Consider the following 15719-nt stretch of genomic DNA (forward strand, 5'->3'; position numbering starts at 1 on the left):
GTGGACTCTCCGGGCCAGGGTCCAGATATTGCCACGATGCTGTTGATGTTCCAGGCCGCAGGTGGCAGCCCCATCGCTGTTGCCGGTGATAAGAATCTTGTTGCGGCAATCTCTCCTGGGCATCTATGAATGTCTTTTACCGCCCGGAACCCCCACATCCCGAGATATCCCCGAGATCTTATATTTCCCCAACCATCCAGCTCTCGAGTCCATTTTGAGGCATGTTTGCTGCCATTTGTTGCTTAATTAATGCTGCAGGTGACGCTGCTAACGAGATGGAAGCCACGCCCAAATATAGATATACATATGTAAGTTCATATTCGAGGCAGGGAAATTCAAATAAATCATATTTCTGAATACGCCGTTAAAATACGGCAAGAGAAAATTATTTGCAGGATATTAAATTTCAACCAGTTGTGGTTAAAAAGATAAGATATGTTCGTGTTTTTTTAATTACGTTCTTAAAGTGGTAAAAATATGATCTATTTGTTAAACAATAGATTACATAAGTTTAGAGCTTTCTTCTTTATTATTTTTGAAGAAGTTACTTTTAGAGAAAGGTTAACTATCAAAACGAGCCAAATCAGACTAGCCACTCCCCACAACAAAAGGTCAGACAAAAAACATATCTATTTATTGGTGGGGTGTTGGAGGGGCGGAGAATTGTAGATTCGTAGATCCGTAGATACACCCAAAATAAATACCAGAGTCCAGTCACCTTCACGCATTTTGCATAAGACGAAAGCCGCGGACAAAAGGAGGCCAAAAATAGATTGCAAAAAAAAAATAGGGAAACAAAAAACTATATATTGAAATCGGCAAAGAAATGTTAAACCAATTTCCGAAGAGAGATATATCAGGCTCAGCAGAAAACAAAGCCACAGCCCTTTTGGGATGATATAATCCCAAAAAAAAAACCATAAAAAACAAACCCTAAACAAAGCTTCTGCGAATGTGTCAATATATCGATAAAAATAAATAGCAATTGTGGAATCGAAATAGAAAAGGGGCGGTGCAATGCCGATTACGATGGGGGTTATAGGACAGACCGACAGACGGACAGGTTGTTAATCGTATCGAATCGATTTATTTGTTGTATTTTTCTATATTCCCGAATGGCGATGGGCGATGGGCGATGGTGACAAATGTCAACGAACAGCGAAACGAAGCGAACAAAAGGTTCGATCAAGATTTCAAATTGTCTATTGTTGCCACAAATCGTCGGGGTGACAATGGGCCAAAAGTAGCACCCAAGTAGTAGCCAAAAAACGATCAGAAAAGCTGCTGCTGAGGAAGATGCCCCCAGCGAACGGTACTTTCCAAACCCGTCCCCGTACCGCCCTCTAAATTATACTTTATTTTTTTTTTTTTTTGAGGGCCATTCTTTTACTCTCGCTCGTGTTCCATTAACAGTCAAAGTTCATGTGCCAGGGCGTCGGAAAACGAAATCGATTGGCGGTCAAAGATCTTCGTCGATCGACAGGGAAACCTGATATTAACCTACGATACGAATAAAATAAAATAAATATATTTTAAAGAAAATATTACTAAATATTTCCTTATTTAGGATTTTAAAATAAATTATTTATTCATTTGATTATATTATTTTTTTTTGTTTCTTTGCTATAATAAAATATATAATTTATTTACTCATTTAATTATATTATATACTTGCAACCTTAGAATATTAAAATATAACATTTATTTATTCATTTGATTGAATATCGGAATACTTTTTTTTATAATTTAAACCGTTTAGTTTTAATATTTAATTATTAAATATTAAAATAAAATTAATATATTCTATTTTATTCTATATATAAATAATAAAACTTCCTATCATACATAGCCAGGTTCGACTGTAAATTTGTTTATACCAATATAAGAGCTCTTGGGGCTCTTTGACAAACTTTATTTATGTTTTTCTTCACGCTCGACCGTTAAGTTAACTGCACATTTGCTTTGTTTGGCTTATTGGCCGCTTATTGTTTTAACCCCGTGATCTCTGATCTTTGATCTCTTGGCCCTGTATGACATGATTTGTTTTCCTTCGTCACCATCAAAGAGAATGTTTTAATTATTTCCGAAGCCAAAGGAGGAACCCCTTATTGACTTACTGACTGATTAATGCCCCTTTCAATGCCCCCTCTAAAATTAGATTTCTCACCAACCCAGACATCTTGGCCGATTTGCCACGCCCATCGATCTCCTCCTGTTCGGGGGTAAAAAAAAAAGTGGTAAAGGTGTCGGCGATAACGCCCAAATGAATAACTAATGTTCTATTCTAATGACTGTCACTAAGTAGGCGTGTCCTAATCGCCGAAGAATACCACTGTGATTGCCGCCGGCGAGAAGATTCGGTGGCACGTGTGGGAAGATTCTACAATGTGACTCGAAAGAGAACAAAAGAATGATCGAATAATATATTGAGAAACTATTTTAGAGAGGCGCAGAACATGTGTATTATAGCTTCTTAAGTAGAGAATTAATAATAATTAAATGTATAAGGGTACATATATTATATAATATAACCTTATTGGGTGAGTGAGTGCTTAATTTAAAAAGAAAGACACATGTGGGAAGATTCTACAATGTGACTCGAAAGATAAGAAAAGAATGATACAATATTATGTTGAGAAACTAATTTAAAATGGTCTAAAATATGTGTAAATTCGCTTCTTCAATAATTATGTAAAGATAAAAATCTTAATATATCTTTTTATTTAAAATATTATAATATTACCATATTGGGTAAATGAGTACTTAAACTTAAAACATAGATTTAGTACGTCATTAAAACTGCAGGAAAACGAAGAGGGAAAATCTAAATATGGTGTAAAATAAATTTCGCTACGGAAAGCATTAGGGAAATCAATGGCTAAATACAAATAATGAGCCACGGCCACATTCCGAATGATTGGCCAACTCATTTGAGGGGAATCTCCAGCCATCTACAGGTAGCCAATGTCACAATGTTCCCAAAGCCCCCGGAGATGTCCGTCTTTGGTGACTTCTGTTTCTGCTGCCTGATGTGTTCTGAAAAACTCCGTCTATGGGAGTTTTTCTCCATCATCTCCACTAGCCTTCTGCCTTCTGTCTTCTGTCTTCTGTCCTGTTGCCCCGCACAGGTGTGCTGCTAAAATAGTTGACTAATTAATTTATAATGCAATTTCACCGCGATCGAATGGTGAGGAAGAATGGTGGCGAGGGGGATGCATTCGGGAGGAGGATGATCGCTACCATTTGCAACATGGAAACCGTTTTAATACACACCACAACTAGCACCACCAGAACCACCAGCAGCCGCCTAATCATTGTTTACGACATGGTTAGCCACTGGCCAGCCATTTGGCTGCACAGAAAAACCAGTGGAAACATATATTTGGAGACCTATTATCATACGAATCTATGAAACCATGCAAATGGGTAATGGGTCTTTATTTGTACAACATTTTTTAGTTGTTTTTTTTTTACATTACTTGACTTAATTTCTAAGCATTTAAAAATATAGCTTAGTCAATTAATAAAACTATAAAAAATTTGACCAAAAATATACATTTCTTAAACTTTGTTCCATTGAAAAAAATATTATCATAGAATTTTGAACATTTTCAGTTCTCCATTTTCCGCAAAAGAGTGGCAACCTTATTTTTAAATTCTTAAATTTTTTTAAAAATTACAATTATTTGGAAAGACTTTTTTTTATGTTCTAGTTAAATTTCTACAATGAAATTTCAAAATCAGGAAGAGAATATACCCTAATTCTTTACTGTGTGGAGGATAAAATCAGGTCTCTGTTGTCTTTCTCCGTAGATTCTCCCAAAAAGAGTGGCAACCTTGATTTTACAGTTTTTAATAATTTTGAAACTGAAAATAATTTAGAAAGAATATTATCTTAATTTTCAAGTTTACATTCCACTATGGAAGTTCAAAATCAGGAAAAGAATATATACAAATTCTTTACCGTGTGGAGGATAAAGTCAGGTCTCTCTGGTCTTTCTCCGCAGAATCTCAGGTTGTGTGGTCCCCCCTTTCCACACACTAGCCCCCACCTTTGCAAGGGAAATTTATGCAAATGGCTGGACAGAACTTTGCAAAGCCTTTGCGCAATTATCCCCGTAAAGCAGAAAATGCGAGGAGCCGGGGAAAGACCTCACCTGCTGCAGCATTTGGCATTTGATTGAACTCAAGTGTGCCAGATGCGTAATGAGTTGATGGGGCAAGGGATTTGGTAGGCGAAATGCTGTACGCGGAGAAAGGGGCGTGGAAAAAGAGCAGGGAAGGGGGGTTGGGGGGGCACAACACGTGACAACAGCGGTGCGGTTAATAGAAACTGAAAATCAATTGGAAATTCCTATGAATACCAGAAGAAAATTTAAAGAAACTAAAACGACTGCAAGTAGAAGAAAAACCACTTGCATGTGGGTGAAGCAATTTGAATTTTCTTCTTTTTGCAGTAGGTATCTACAGTGGGACTGGAAATTAATTTTTTAGTTTTTTATATGTATATAAATATATTAAAAAAAAAATATAAATATATAAAATATTATAAATATTAATATAAATAAATAGAAATTTAAATTTTAAAATTTTAACTAAAAACCTCAGACTTTTGGAATGAATCCTTGGTTCTTCGACAAAAAAAAATAAATTATATTGCCTACTTTTAGGTACCTAAATAAGAGCATTCAAAACCCTTGAAATTTTCCTTTGACTATTTCTGTACATTTGTACCACTGTGCGGACAACGGCATTTGTGCAACAAACAAACTGTTGCTGAAACCTCTGATTCTGATTCTCCTTAACCCGGGCCAATGCCCAAAATGCAAATCGCCGTGGAGCGATCGAACTGGAGTACTCGATGTATCTGATCCGATGCCGAGATGTTCTGCATTCAGATCGCCGCGTTGACAATTTGGTCGATGGTCGCGCCAAGGCTTTTCCTTGCAGTCGAAGTGAACCGCTAGACGCGACTACAAACTACAAACGACCGGATGAATGGGGATTAGAGAGCCGAGACTTGGAGATTTCGATGTGTATATCGCGGATCGGCGATCGCGAATTAGGTTTTGCAATGTGGATGGAAATTTGGCGACTACGCACGCCAGGCAGCCGCAGGTGACCGCTCTTTTGGATCACGAGCTGCAACGTGATGTGCGACAAATCGGCAGGGGAGATCGCAGATCGGAGTTATATATGTGTACCAACTCAGCAGGGTGCAAGGAAAAAATGTATTTTAACTAAGTTGAACAATGTAATTAGATGATACAAGAAACTGCAGAGACTGTGGGTGAAAAATGTATGATCTAAAAACAAAATAAAATGTTTTAAGTCAGTGGAACTATAAAATGCCTCTCTTAACGCATAGGTTCGTATTTGTTCAACCACATATCAAAGTAACATATACGTAAAGCGTATCTAATAGATACTATCTATACAGCAGGGTGTAAACAAGAAAGATATCCAATATACTTTAAAAGTTTCAATAATTTAATAAGATAGTTAAATAATCTGCAGAAACTGTGGATAAAATTTAAATACTCTGAAAAAAATATACATTGTTTTAAATCTGTCAAACTATAAGATGCATTTTCTCCTAATGCATAGGTTTGTTTTTGTTCAATACCAAGTCAAACCAAAAATTAACCCACTCCATTTATTTTTAAGAATCTTATATAAAATCAAATAGTATAAGTATCTTTAAGAATAGAAAACAGATCAGTTAAACTAGAACTATTTAAAATGTATTTTCTTATAACGCAAAGTCTCTATTATATTTAATATTATGGCTATTTCTTTAGCAAGATCCCATTTATTTAAACGCAAAATAAAAATTAATCAACAATATAGTCATGACAAGATCTTCTCTGAAATTCCTGAGAAGCGGAAGAAGTTAAGGCTTGATAAGGCCGATCCTTGGGAACCCAGAAGCCTGCCCTCCCCCCCCATCCAATGAAAACAAACAATGCGTTAATACAGTTTAATTTGTTTTGCCATAAAATAAATACTCAACAAGGGCCCCGCGGTTCCAAAGGAGATGGCCAGGAGCAAGGCCAGCGATAAGGCTACCAATTCATATATATGTATATATTTACTTTACTTCAGATGTTTTTTGTTTTTTGCCATTTTTGTTTAATGCCATATATACCCTTTGGCTTAACCGATCAATCTTTATGGCAGCTCTCCAGCTCGCATAAAAATTTACGACTCATCATTGGAGCAGGAGGAACCAGACGAGCTGGAGGAACTGGAGGAGAAGTAGCCACGAATATCCAGAAATACACCAACGATGACCCCGACTCTCGCCGAAAGTATAGTGGATAACACCGCGTCGGGTGCGGAGGACATCGTCCAGATGCCTCTTGCTCATCTTGTTCTCCGTGAGGCACTCCTGCATTAAATCATCCGGCAGTTGGATGTGAAATGGAAAGCAATACATGTGGGCCACATCGAGTTTGATCGTCTCATTGGTATTATCATCCAGGCAAAAGAACGTGGTCACATCGGCCAGTTGAAGGCGTTCGCAGCTCTGGAGAGCCGAATCCTTCATTAGCACCATCACATGATCCAAAGTATTGGGCATATACAGGGCAAATGGTTCACCGGTCTTGACGAAGGTATCACGAAACTTGGTAAATGCCATCAGGGGATAGGTGCCACCACACTTTCGCTCGAAGACCTGCTCCTCCTCCAGCAAATACTTACATCTCTCGGGCACTGTGCTCTTGTACTGATCACATTCCTTGCAATGGCTGTGACCAACGTAAGCTAGGATACCTCTAAAATGGTGCAGCAGTAGCAGAAAGAGGATCTGTATCCAAATCCCGGCCAGCAGCTCCATCCACTAACCACGACTTTTGCACGATCTAGTGTTTCCCAGTGTGTGTTTCTTGTGTCTCCGATTAGATGATTCGATCTGCCCGTGTCCAAATCTGTGCGTCAGTGTGTCTCGAAATCGATTCATTTCGAACTGCGGCAAATATCAAAATAATTACACAGCCAGTCCCCGGACAGCTGAGTAGCAGTTTGCTGAGGTCAGAATGACTCACTTTCTGGGTCGTGACTTCTAAACTTGGGCGGGGGATTCTGTGCCCTTACAAAGAGGGTTCCATCAGTTCCACAAAGGGTTTGGCATTTTTATGGTATGTTTTTTATTTAATTTAAGAGAAGGATCCTCCTTATAAAACAGAGAGGTTAAAAAAACATAGGGTTATGGATTTGTAACTATATTAAATGTTTAAGTTATTATAAAAGGAGTTTGTAATATAAGAATAATTAATATTTTCAGGATTTTAAAATACTTTACCAACAGATTTTGATTATAAAACAATGGGGTATACATTAAAATAGAATAAACTCCTGATAATATATATTATTTAGGAATGAGATTATGAATTAAACTTTTTGTGAACTGAAGACTCTGCTTTACTTTAAAGAAGTCACTCGTATATCACCTTCATTGGCATTATTCATTCCGCATTGGCGCTGATTTGTTGCCAATTTAATTGATTCAATTACGGGGCGGCATTATTTCAATTAGGCAAAATGAAAAGAGGCAATCAGAGATCGGAGATCGGAGATCGGAGATCGGGGGGACTTGACATGACACGTTGGAGTCGAGTAGAGTCGACTTGAGCTATCATCGATAATTATGATGAGTGCGATCGGTTCGATCGGTTCTGATTTGCCTGCATAGCATTGGGTGATTAATGCAACGGCAGTCTGCAGACTGTTGCCAACTGTTTGGCTTCCTTCAGTCGTCGATTGAGTGATTGACTGATTGATTTTTCCGGAAGACAACACTCGGCAGATTGTGATTGCATAATCCGTTCGAATGCATCAGCAGCAGCAATAATTTTTATTTAAATGAGTTTGGGTCGGATTATAAAGCTTTTAACTGATAAGGATGGGAAAACAGAAGACTTTCGAAATTTTTTTTGTTGATTTTTAATTTCAAGACCCCTTAGACCTGATTAATAACCCCTAGTCATAGAAATGAAAGCCATCTCTGGAAGATAAAGTATTCCTTCTCTTAAATACACGTATCATATTTTGATCTTAGGTCTTTAATCTTAAGACTTTGCCTTTAACCTGATGTATAACCACTAATTAGAGAAATGAAAGCCATCTATGGAAGATAAAGTATTCCTTTTCTTAGATATTATATTATGATCCTAAAAATCTTAAGACCTTACCCCCTCCCATCCTTGACCGATAATCGCTAAACAAAGTTGTTGATTTTGAATTCTTTATGCAAGCTTGGGTATCTGCTTTCTTGAGAGACCTTCTTCTGTAATATCCACACTTGATTTATCTGGCAAATCAATTTTATTCTCACCTTCTTGACTTCTCTCCCGTTGAGTTTTGTGTGCGCTCTTGAAGAATCCATTTAATTATTTGATTTCTGTCCCTCTGTTTTGAGTAGAATTGGAGGGCCTTTAATTTAATATTGTATTTAAAACGCTGATTTAACGGCATTCTGTCTGCCCGATTCGTTCGCTTTTGTGTATATCTCCATCGATTTGTATATTATTTTGTGCCGTCTGCCTGTGATGGAAATATGAATTTATTGATTTTGTCATTAATGGGATTTCCTTTCAGCCCAGCAGGTGGCAATTGTCATGCTGCCAGTGTTGTCAACATGCGCTCTTCTGATTTATGGATTGGTTTTGGGTTCTTCTTCTCGCCGGCTTCTTCGATTTTCGATTACTTTTGTATATAGACGCACATATGATCGGAAGTTGGCACACCATTTGCGGCAAGTGCTGTCGTTCTCCATATTAATCGATGGGCAACAAAGTCTGATACTTCCGTCGCCCCCTTCCCTTATTTTTTTTAGGAATTGTGTCACGAAGAATCGTATAATTGGAGAATCCAAAATGTGGAATCGGAAGCAGAAAGAGTCGCTCAATATGCGCACATTGTGCCAGATTTTTTGATTACAGAGTATCAGCAGTATTCCTGGAAACCCAAAAACATTCGCAGTTATGGGATTTGTAAAAAAATCAATGTGTGTCTAAAATAAAAATAAATATGACCGGTGTCCAAACAAAGATCAAAGATATCTTTTTAAATCCTCACGTTAAAAGCTTAAGTTCTTCGTAATTCCCCACAATGATCGTGACATGATCGTCACAGAAATACCCCCAAGATAATTATGATCTCAGCCTCAGCTTATAAATGTGAAAAATCAAATAAAAACTGGGGTGTAAGAAACTAATTTAAATAATAATAGTATTGTTACTTAGGGAGACATAATCCTTCATAAAAAAATTAATTATATATTTATCATATCATTAGTAAAAGTTCAACCAAAAACATCAATAAACTTATCCCAATTCTGATTTCCAGGGTATTTTAAAAGTCGGGTTTACTGCCTTGTATTTTTGCGCACTTTTCGTTTTCCGCCTGTACCATACATATATTTTTTTGCAGTTTTCCTTAATAGTTATATTCAATTTGGGATTCCATCAGTTTATGGTTTATTGCACTTGATATTGCTCTTTGTTTTAGCTTTATTTTTGTACCCATATATTGGATTAAAAGGTATACATTTTCATGACGAAGGCGACCTTCCGATTGTTAATCGATCGGAGTTCGTTGGCCACTTGGCTGCCGGCGATTTTCGCTTTAATTTTTTGTAATCTTTTTGGATTGTTTCGTTTTTCATTTGGTGATTTGTTTTTTTTTTTTGTCTGTTTAGTTTTTTCTCGCGTTGATTGGTGGCTGGGAGAACCGTTAAACTTTTGCCCCTTGCCTTGACACCTGACACTTGACACATGACACCTGACACAGGCGACGACAGCGGTTCAGCTTCACTGGGAAAAAAAGAAAAAAAAATTGCCCTGGGCGCCTCAAAATTGGGCATTGGATTTTGGGAATGGGAATTCTTGCTTCATTAATCGCTCGCAATTAAGCGCCACTTTATTTCCAACTTCACACTTTGTTGGAGGCTGCCTTTCTTGTATTTTTTGGTTTTATTTACTTTCGCAGCTCCCCCCTTTCTTTATTTTCTTTGGGGCTTCGGTTTCGAATGCATTCAATCAGCGCAATTGATTGATGTCTCGATGCCTTGTGTTGATCACTTGGCACGTGTCGTGGTTTGTTTTTTTTTTTTGTTTTTGTCAGGGTTTCACATTCCGAACTGCTAACGGATATGGAAAACCTATTCAGGGGCATCTTCGAGTTGGCTAAAAAGCCAATTAATCTCTAGACCTAAAGGAAGAGATGCAAGAAGCGGTGAATAAAAGGGCCAAATTGGTTCGGATATGATGGATTAAAGATGGGATTAGATTAGTCGATGATAATTGAAGTTTTTTAAAAACATTTTAATAATAAAAATGAAAAATAATTTGTAATATTTGCATAAGGAACTTTTCTTATAATCTAAGATATATGTATATATATTTTGAAAATAATAAACTTTGCCAGCCCTATTTACCCCTTTTAATAAATATTTTGGGGATCATAAGCATTCATAACTAAAGTTCAAAAATGTTTTCTAAGTTTAGCATTGGGTTTAGAATAATCTAAGAAATATATATATTTTAACAACAACCCTGCTTACCCCTCCTTATAAATTAATTCCGGGAAAAGTAGCAATAAAAGTAAAACCCACTCAACTCGGCATAATTTAATTGAATGAATCATTTTCAATTGCCGGAAGACGGAGGGATCCGATCTTTCACCACAGATGACTGACTTAACAGCAACCACCTATGGATGGTGCTATATGAAGCGATATATGGAGGTAGGTAGTATATATGTATATATATCTGGCAAGGCAAGGAGCACTTTAATCTGGTTCTGCGCACTGAGCGCATTAATTATGCGTTCCAAAGCGATGTCTGGAATATATATACGACTGACTGCCACCGACTCCACCGTACATAGATCTTGTGTTCTTTTTTGGTTTGCTGCTCATCTCCTTCGGTATGAAATTCTTGGCACGAGTTGGTTAATTAATTTAATTAATGTTTTACCAAAGAGACGCCGGCGTTGGCGAAGCGTCGACTTTGACGCCGCCCCCTTAGCATTTTCCCTGCCCCTTTCCACGAATTTTCCACACTACTTTTCGCTGTTGATTCTAACGGTAGCTCGAATATTAAAAACCAAAAAAAATCAACTTAAATACCCCACACACAGAATGCGAAAGAGAGGCCAATAAGCAGGCATGCACTGAAGAAAATACGGTTGACTTACTTGATTTTATTAGCCACAACTAGAAGTAGAAACAAACGATAATTAACTGTCTTATAGGAAACTTGTTTATTATAGCATTATTTAACGAAGTTTTTAAATTAAAAATGAAATCTTTTTAAATATTTAGTATTGGTTCAATTTGATACTCAATACACTACTCTACAACACTTTACCAACACTATTTTAAATTTTAACTTTGTAAATTTCAAACGAAACATTAGTAAATAATTTAATTTCAATGTTTTTTGTTTGTGTACAGTCAGCAAAAGCGATGCATTAATTCAATAAATGTAGATATAGTCTGCTTTACGACCATTCCCTTTGCTTGTCTTTTTTATGCCACTTTGATGCTCTACATAATAAAACAGAGTTTTCATCAAAAATTATTTAAATTTCATTTCGTTTTTAATAATGCCTGCTCTTTTGAGTTTTTATTTTCAATTAGAGCCAGGTTTTATATCAACGATGGCCATAAAGTTTCTTATCATTTGGCTGCTGCCGCGTGCGTTTCTAATGAAAATTTATGGAACCCACCTTCACAGACATCTGTGCGTATAGTTGATTTTTGATCTTATGGTTTTCCATCAATTTTATATTTCGGATTTTACTCTCGATCGTCGAATGGCATTTAAAACATATTGATGTGATTCTTATCAGCTGTTGGAAGGAAGAAAGTTTAGTCTGTCACAAGATTCCAGCTCGTAAAATTGCAATTTGTTGTTTCTGAAACCGAAACTCAATAACCTAATAGATCATTAAGTTTTCCAAGCTTCTGAAATGAGCTGGAAATAAATTCTAATGCTCAGATAAGAAGAAAGAAATGGACATAAAATATTATAAGCTAAAATGCATTTCTTTTATTTTTTATGCATGCGATTAGGCAAAAAATTATGTTGCCTTCTGCCATCTAAAAATTTATTAAGGCTGATATCTATTTTATCTAGCCTCCACCATATTATTCCTTATCTGTCAGGACGGGGAAATTTCGCCTGGTATTCCTTAGATACCCCTGATGTTGTTCTTGTAGTTGTAATTGTTGTTGCTCCTGCTGCTGCTTCTTTTTCATGCTCTTCCTCTTCTTCAGCGGCTGCACTTTTATTGATTTATGCGAATGCGGCGACCATCAAAGTAAAATTCAAGGCATGACTGCAACTACAACGGCGACCACAACTACGATTACAATTTAGCCAGCGACCGTGGGTTGTGTGCATCCGAAATGTTCAACTGAAAACACGGAACAAGCGGTGGTCAAGCATTGCATTTATGAAAAAAAAAATGTAACCGTTGGTTAAAAATGAAACTATGGGAGAATATATAACTTAACTTAAGGTTAAAATTAGTTTAAGTGTAATAAAACCAAACTTGACTATAGCCATCTATAAATATGCCAAGAATATTGGGTTAGTGTGGATAAGAGGTAGAATATACAATTATATTTCATATATTAACTTTTTTTTAACCTAAGGTTAAAATTGAAATTGAAATATTTTCGGTACCAAAGCGATATTAGCAATGCTACCACCTTGGCCACAACTGTAAGAGCACATAGTAGCCTGCGTTCTGCGGCAATTGTAGACTATCAATTTTCTTCGATTTTGAAATTATAGCATAAAACTGCCTTTTGGGCAGACAAACACAAACTCACGGTTTTATAATACAAGGCGAACATGGCGTATACGTAATATGCTCAAGAGTGGGACGACGACATTTAGCAAGTGGGATACTTGAGTTTCCACAAAAAACAAAAAAAAAAGAAGAAAAGAAAAGGCATTGACAGTGAAGAAATATTTAGAATCAGAAGCAGAATTAACGCAAATTCACCGCTACAGAGCATTGACACTGGGCATAACATCATTATCATTATCAAGAATGGAATAGTTGGATGGCTTTTCAGGGGGGTATACTATCTTATATAGACGAATGACTGCCAGCAGTCATAGCACCTCTCACATGAGTCGAGCGACTATTGACAGCCGCAGTTAACAAGAGCTTTGCCAGAATTTATCTTTCAAGCATCATAAATCATACAGCACCAACGAAAATGAGCGGAGCGAAGCAGGTGGAAAAGCCTACAAATATAAGACTATAGAACACCCTGAGTCGGAAAAATCTTGGAATATATTAACTGCATACCAAAAATTTTTTAGGGTCCACCTCTTAACCTCCGGTTAAGCCCGAAGTAGATGGTAAACTTTTAATAACTACATATATATCTTTATATTTACAGGATGAAGGATCTTTTCTCGGAAAAAATAATAAAGAATATTACAGCCAACTTAGTTCCTGTTTAAAAGTTTCAAAAAGGTATTTATCTTTATTTATATAATCCTAAGTTTGTCCAATAGACCCTTGCCTTAACAGGGCATAAACCTGACTTTAATTATATAATATTCTTCTAACTAGCTATTACTGCAAGGGCAGAGCACTTGCCATGCTCATTGCCTCCCCAACTAAGTCATATCTATGTGTATATACAATATATATAGGAATAATTACTCCATAGAACCGTGTGCTCTTCATTTTCTTCCTCATCATAATCATCATCAGCTGCTGCTTCTTCTTCGTCGTCGTCTTGATCATCTTTTGCGTTTTTTGACTGATTAAGAAAATGAAAATGCAGCCAAGCGTCGGAAAATGAGGCTGATAAAACCAAATCACGTACAAAACAAAATTTTGTGTGCAGTCAATGAAAAGCAAGTGAATTTATTTATAGACATTAACAGAATGTACCCATATTTTAGCAATAATTTATCTTAAGATGATGGTTCAAGACGACCCGTAAGAAAACTATTATTTTTCATAAACCAATAGTCTTTAAGGAATTTCCCCCACTTTAATAGAGTTCTTTGTTGGCTAAACATCAACTAATTCCTGTCTAATAACTTTTGGGAACTTGGGTTCCGATCTCGCGGTCACATTTGTCCATTACTCATTCATTGTGAATTGTTTTATTGCCCCATAATTTGATGCAACAAAAGGCAGACAAAGTGAATACCCCACCCCAAAAAGAGACCCATCTCATATATAGCATTTGTGTATATATATATACGACTGTCGTCTAATCATAATTCAGGGGCTTATCGCAGTGCTGGGCATCTCCAGTTTCGTTTCGTTTCGCTGGGATTGGGATTGGGATGGGTATTGGTATTGGTATTGGGATGACTATGATCACCATGATGATGATGCTCCTGCTGGGGGGAGTTACCTCATCTTCATCTTCTTCTTCTTGTTGGCGTTCAAGATCTTTGCGGCCTTATAGCATTGCATTTGTTGACTGTCGTCGACCGTAAACTTGCGACAAAATGTCGCGTGCTCTAAACTGCAGTTATGTAACTTTACTATGCCTGACAACTTGCTGGCAACTCGCTCATAAAATCTTTAGCTTTATCGCAATAAAGGAGTAATCGCCCCACCCCAATAGGAGTACCTCCATACCCCCCGATCATCCGATCACCCGATTCCACATTCAATATATGCTCTGCTCGATCGTTAATTCTTGATTGACAAATTATTGGCCAAATTGTTTACTTTTTGCCCTGCTTCCGCCTTTCGTGAGGCAGATGTGAGGCAGCTACACTGTAAAAAAAAGTTTATTCTTATAGAGTGAGATAATAAATCTTCCTAAAAATATAAAACAATATTTCAATAGATATTTCACAAAGATAAATCACACTTTTAATAACGTTAATAATTATTTAATACTAATTTTAATGTAATGTAAGAAATTTTCTTGATTAAGGTTGATAGATAAAATATTATTAAATAAATTATTGAACTGGAAGTCTTTTTTATTTATTATTATTAATAGCCAATGGATAAACCCTTTTTGGCTACAATTGATTAACCTAAATCTATTTCTAAACATTATTTAAAAAGTATTCCCCAAGGATGATACCTATTTTTAAAACAAAATCAAACTTGTCCTTTTATTAGCTACCATTTCTCCAGGTACTCACCTGAGTTTTAAGTTTTTTAAAGTGTCTTATACGAGAGCTGAAGCAATTAAAAACAATTTTCCTCCAGTGAAGTGTGGAGCACACAACAAAATGATTGAAAAGCGACGACACCTGATAATAAACGTTGCCACATGCTGAATTCAAATTCAGGCCAGTGGCGTTGGGCCAGCAGATTGCGGGGGGGATTGGGGATTGGGGATCGGGGACCGAGCTGCCTGACAGGCTGGCGTGGGTGTTAAATTACAGGGGCCAGGGGCGCACTGCAGCAGCAATCTCCGCCTGACAGACGGGATTCAAATTCAGGTCCCAACTCCACGCTCCAATCTTCAGATGGATGGCTTCGCCTGGCGCGCGTCAATGTCATCCGCATTACGCCCGCGGTTGTTAAAAAAAAACAACAACAACCAAAATACAGGAAAAAAGCCAAAAACACCCATGTATCGTATCTCCTACATGAAGTGAAAAACCACTCACAGCCAGGGTTTCTTAGGCTGAGCCATTCGTTTGGTGTAGGCCAGTTGTTTAGATTGCTGTTCCATGTTGTTGGCGTCAATGTTCCTC

The 15719-nt window shown here is 37.0% G+C and overlaps 1 protein-coding gene and 1 long non-coding RNA gene across 5 annotated transcripts in view; one reads left to right on the plus strand and one right to left on the minus strand.

Annotated features, from left to right (window-relative positions):
* Positions 1–15719, plus strand: part of LOC119557323 — a 130636-nt gene that overhangs the window by 74676 nt on the left and 40241 nt on the right. For all 4 annotated transcript variants that reach the window (XR_005220067.1, XR_005220065.1, XR_005220066.1 and 1 more), the window contains one exon: positions 13430–13506. This is a non-coding gene — a long non-coding RNA (uncharacterized LOC119557323). The remainder of the gene's footprint in view (positions 1–13429; positions 13507–15719) is intronic.
* On the minus strand, positions 5967–6969 carry LOC119557322. Its single transcript, XM_037870044.1, is given in 2 exon segments — positions 5967–6220; positions 6223–6969. Coding segments are annotated over 2 exon segments (675 nt in total). The 5' UTR covers positions 6842–6969; the 3' UTR covers positions 5967–6164.

This window comes from Drosophila subpulchrella, chromosome X, assembly GCF_014743375.2.
Source record: "Drosophila subpulchrella strain 33 F10 #4 breed RU33 chromosome X, RU_Dsub_v1.1 Primary Assembly, whole genome shotgun sequence".
In the NCBI taxonomy this organism is placed as follows: domain Eukaryota; kingdom Metazoa; phylum Arthropoda; class Insecta; order Diptera; family Drosophilidae; genus Drosophila; species Drosophila subpulchrella.